Raw genomic sequence first — 4,910 nt, 5'->3', positions numbered from 1 at the left:
TCTCTTAATGAATAGAGGGATTTGTTCTAATGGTGTTTGTAAATAGGATATCATGTCCTCATCTTGTACAGCAATTAACCACTAGGAAGAATGTCTGCAATGTGTTAATTATTGAAACTGTCCTACCAATTTGATTTGAAACTGTCTCATTGCTATTTGTTTCTCAATAAAATTATGGAAAAAAAAACATGCAGAGTAACAAGTTTTTCTTTAAAATCCCAGTTTCCTTAAAAAACCTGCATGTTAAATAACTGAGCTGGAGAGCCTGAGTCCCAGTTGATTGTGACAGAGTCCCCTGTGAAAGCTGGCTATTGAACAACTGAACAATCCCCATACTTATCTATAAAAAGTGCTGGCCTCAGATCCAAGGGACAATCTGACTTTTCAGATTCCTCTCCTGGGGAAATCAGGACCTTTTTTCTTCTTGTTATTTCTAATAAAACTCTCCTAAATTCCCCCTTTTGGTTTGTGACTTCATTCTTCCATGTCCTGAGAGAACAAGCTCAGTTTGTACATAATTAACTGTTAGACTGTGTCACCACCAACAGTTCTGCTCTTTGATTTCCCTACAGAATTTTTTTTTTTTTAATGTATTTGGTACAGGGCCTACGAGGGTCTCACTACATAGACTGGACTCTTAGTGATTCTCCTGTCATCAGCCTCCCAAGTGCTGGAAGCGCAGGTGTGCACCACCACGCCCAGTCTCAATTACAGTCTCAGAACCCGCCCCCCTGAGCTGGCTGGCACAGCAGACCCAGGGATCCGACCTCAGCCGCTGCCTGTGCCTAAGCAGGTGCTTTAGTCTGAAGAGCTATCTGGCCAGCCTTTTTTATTATTATTAGTATTCCTACAGAAATTAATACAGCCTTCTTTCACTGTCCACCTCAGAATTGTTATTAAGGCCCATAGTGACAACACATAATGAAACTGTGAACTGGGACTCAACTGAAAAAAATACATTTCCACATATGAAAATTTAGGTAAAAATGCACAGAAGACAATGTAACCTTGTAGATAACAATGAGTTTGACATCTGTCAGGGCTGCTGTGATCCCAGTTTACCTATCAGAGCTGAGGACCACAGAGCTTCAGTCCCTCAAGACTTTGAAGACAATGAAACAGGAATCTTTCACCTGATACTTATTTGAAGACAATTAAACAGGAATTTTTCATCTGATACTTATTTGAAGACAAACATGATTTTTTCACCTGATACTTATTACTACTATTTTTATCATTATTTTGGGAGGAGTTTGAGCTAGGGTTGCACTACGCAGTTTAGGCTTGCCTTGAACTCACTTGCAGCCCAGGATGGCCTCGAATTTGCAGTGATTATCCTGCCTCAGCCTCCCCAGTACTGGAATTATAGATATGTACCACTATGTTTGGCTTGTTACCATTTTATTTTATTTATTATTTATATTTTAGTAAGGGTTTACAGGGTCTCACTACTGATGTCAAGTAGATTGGACTTGTAGTGATCCACCCGTGTTGAGCCTCCTAAGAGCTGGGATTACAGGCTCGAGCCACTGCGTCCAGTCTCAATCACATCTCAGCACAGCATGCCAGGGATTGAACCCTGGTTGCTGTTTCTGCCTAAACAGGCGCTTTAATCCCCTGATCTATTGGGCCAACCATACCGTTACAATTTTAAAAGGCAAAGACTTTATTGAGACCAGCATAACAAGGGTCAAGGCCACTGCAATAAAGAGAATGAATTGCATTCTGAACTCCACAGGGACCAGCCTAGATTTGCAGGCTAGGGCAAAAAGGATCAGGAAGATGGAAATTACTAGGGGGAACTTGGTGTCTGGGTAAGGTGATGAGGAAGTTGTTTGAATATCAAGGGTGAGGGAATTCTTCATTAACTGGTTCAGCAGGGCTCTCTGGTAAATCTAGGATCCAAAGTCCAGGGGCCGGGGACATAGCTCAGTAGAACAAGCGCTTGCCTGGCAACTCCAAGGGCCTGAGTTCAATCCCTGGTTGGGCAAAACCAACCAACCAAACAAAAAGTCTAGTGGCTCCAGGAGCCGCTGGGAATAAAACCGATGGGTCTAAGGGCCGACCAGACAGCGCAAAGGACTAAAGCGCCTGCTTAGGCAGATGCAGGGGCTGGGGGTTCCAACCCAGGCTTGCTGTGCTGGCCCCGCCCCTGGGGCGTGCTAAAGTATTGAGACGGCATGGTGCCTTGCCTATAATCCCAGATTTTGGGAGGCTGAAAACAGGAGGATCACTAGGTCGGATCTCTGTAGTGAGCCCCTGTAGACCCTGTACTAAATACATTAAAACAACAATAGCAAAAGATGGGTCTAAGAAGTACACAAACATTGAGGAGGGCATTCTCAGAAGCCGAAGACTAACATCTACCTTACAAAGGATGCAATCTGTCTGGCTCTGCAGCCTCTGAGGGATATTATTCATCACATGGGCTCGCTGTAGGGCTGCAATCCAATCTCAAACCGATTTGATTTGACCCAGCTCCAGATTGCTCTTATCTCTAGCCGAGCACAGTTTACACGCTTGCCGGGGTTACAGGCGTTACACGGCTTATCTGAGGACCCTACGTGCGCGCGCCTGCCGTGCCGCCAATCACCGGCCAGCGCGCGGGAGCGCAGGCGCCACAGCATGGGGCGGGGCTTCGACATTCTCCAATCTCCGCGGACCTGTCGGCCTCCCGCCGCTGTGGTTGGCCATCCGCGGATGACGCAAAAGGCGGCCTGGCCCTATGACTGCGGCGCCGGGCTCTGTGGCGGAAGTGGAGCGGCGAGGCGGCTGGCTGCCGAGCTCCGCGCTGGCTCTGTGCTGTGCTCTCCCGGCCAGCGGCGCCTGGTCTCCCTCGGCCGCTCGGAGATGACGCGCTTCGCCCTCACCGTGGTCCGGCAGTGAGTATTATTGGCGCGGGTGCCTCTCGGGCGCCTCGTGGAGGAAGGGGCTAGTCCCCGGCACGGTGCGCGACTCCCCTCAGACTGCAGCAGCTGATCCGCGGCAGGCGGGTGTCCCGCGCGGGCACGGCGCGGCCCAGGGCGTGGGGCCCAGCGCTGTCGCTAGCCCCGTGCACCTCCCCGCCGCGGGTCTCCATGGTAGGGAGATGCTCCCGGCCGAAGTCGTGGGTCCCGGCCGCGCGGCGCCGCCTTCCCGCTGAGGCTCTCGGGGTCGCGGCCCGCGTTGGAGAGTCATCTCCTCGCCCTTGGAGAGAGCAGAGGCCGCAGACTCCTCTCGGCTCCCCGAGTGCTTCCAGGACAGCGGACTGCTGCAGCCAAGTTCGTCCCCGCACCCCCTGCCTGGCCCACCTCGGGGGTGCAGGGGAAGGGCAGTGCAGAGCGGCCGAGAGCGGAGGCTGCCCGAGTAAGACGAGCCGGGTGGGAGTCTGGGCACCGAGAAGAGGCGCGTGGGCTGCCCGCCCCGCCGGCCCCGACCTGGTCTTCCCGCCCACTTTCCTGGTACGCAGCACGGGGGAGGACGAGCGTGCTTATTTCCAGCGCTGCTCTTTGAATTATGGCCAGTGATAAAGCGTAGGGCCTTAACAGAAGGGAAGAAGTTTTTTTTTGTTTTTTGTTTTTTGACAGTTCTGTGAGGACAGCTCTGATAAAGTGCTGTTGGTTCTCAACCCTGTACGTGTTGTTTATCAGACCAGCGTTGTGAGTGGGGTCTGTTCGGTAGCACACTGCTATAGGTAGACGTATGCTCCAACCTGTTCTGCCTTGGAGTTCACAAGGAACTCTGATTTACCCTAGTGAAACTTTTTGTTTGTCCAGTTCTTTATTTTAATTGTTGGTGGATGTGGGAATTAAACTCAGGGCCATTCTACATCTCAGCCTTTTAAAATAATTTTTTTTTTTTTCCATTTTGAGACCAGAAGTTGTTAAGCTTGAAACTGCAGTCCTGTTGCCTCAGCCTGCCAAAGTGCTAGAATTACAAGTGTGCACCAGTATGCATGGCTCCTGTGGGAGGATAATCTTGGGAACCACCTCAAACCGACCTTTTAAGAATTACAAAGTTTTAATGGCTAAATCAGAAAATCTAGTTTCTATCTCCTCTCCCTCACCTCTGGTTGTTTTTTGTTTTGTTTTTAATGTATTTGGTACGGGGTCTACAAGATCTCACTACGTAGATCGAACTTGACTTACACGTAATGATTCTCCTGTTTTTAGCCTCCTAAGCACTGGGATTACAGGCGTGTGCACCACCACGCCCAGTCTCAATGGCTGTCCCAGAGCCCCAGGGTGGGGCTGGTATCGCATGCCAGGGATTGAACCCAGGCTGCTGAGCTCTGCCTAAGAGCCATGGCCGGCCCTGTCACCACTTTTATGGACTGCTTTGGGAGGGTTCTTTTCGTTTTTGTCTTTTTGAGACATGCTATGCTTCAGGCTGGCCTTAAGCTCACAGTGATCCTCCTGCCTCAACCTCCCAGTTGCAGAGATTACAAGGCTGTGCCACCAAGCCCGGCTTTGGGGAGGATTTTTGACTGACCTAATCATACAGTTAAATGATTAAGTTTAACTTAATCATACAGTTTAGCAGAACAGAAAGTAGAGTCTTGATTGCCCTTTTTTAACACAAGCTTTTTTGGACCTTGTCAGCACAGTGCCAGACAAATGATTGAAAACTTAGGAGTCATGGGCCATCTGGGCCAAGACCCCCTCTTGAAGAGTAAAGTAACCTTTATTTATATTCTTCATATACAGTGGCTACATGAATGTATGTTTTATTCCATCCCTGCTCCTTGAAAAGGGCTTGTTTTTGGAGGCTGTCATAGGAATCATTTTAAAAATAGCTATTATGTTTCAAGCACTGGTACAAGCAAAATCTGACAACCTCAGTTTATAAATTAGGAGACAGTGTAACGTTTATGGTCACCTAGCAAGTTTGGTAAACAGAATCAGAACCAAAGCAGTTAACCATATCTTCTG

The 4,910-nt window shown here is 48.9% G+C and overlaps 1 protein-coding gene across 3 annotated transcripts in view; it reads left to right on the top strand.

The window, feature by feature from the left end:
* Positions 1 to 2,754: 2,754 nt before the first annotated feature.
* Tigar (TP53 induced glycolysis regulatory phosphatase) overlaps positions 2,755 to 4,910 on the top strand; it is a 25,171-nt gene continuing 23,015 nt past the window's right edge. For all 3 annotated transcript variants that reach the window (XM_023703762.1, XM_023703761.1, XM_012517429.2), the window contains exon 1: positions 2,755 to 2,882. In XM_023703762.1, the coding sequence (XP_023559530.1) occupies position 2,882 (1 nt within the window). In that variant the 5' untranslated portion in view covers positions 2,755 to 2,881. The remainder of the gene's footprint in view (positions 2,883 to 4,910) is intronic.

Source organism: Octodon degus, unplaced genomic scaffold (genome assembly GCF_000260255.1).
Source record: "Octodon degus isolate 3935 unplaced genomic scaffold, OctDeg1.0 scaffold00178, whole genome shotgun sequence".
NCBI lineage: Eukaryota > Metazoa > Chordata > Mammalia > Rodentia > Octodontidae > Octodon > Octodon degus.
Note: the sequence above shows the minus strand (reverse complement) of the source record. Positions and strands in the feature narration are given on the sequence as shown.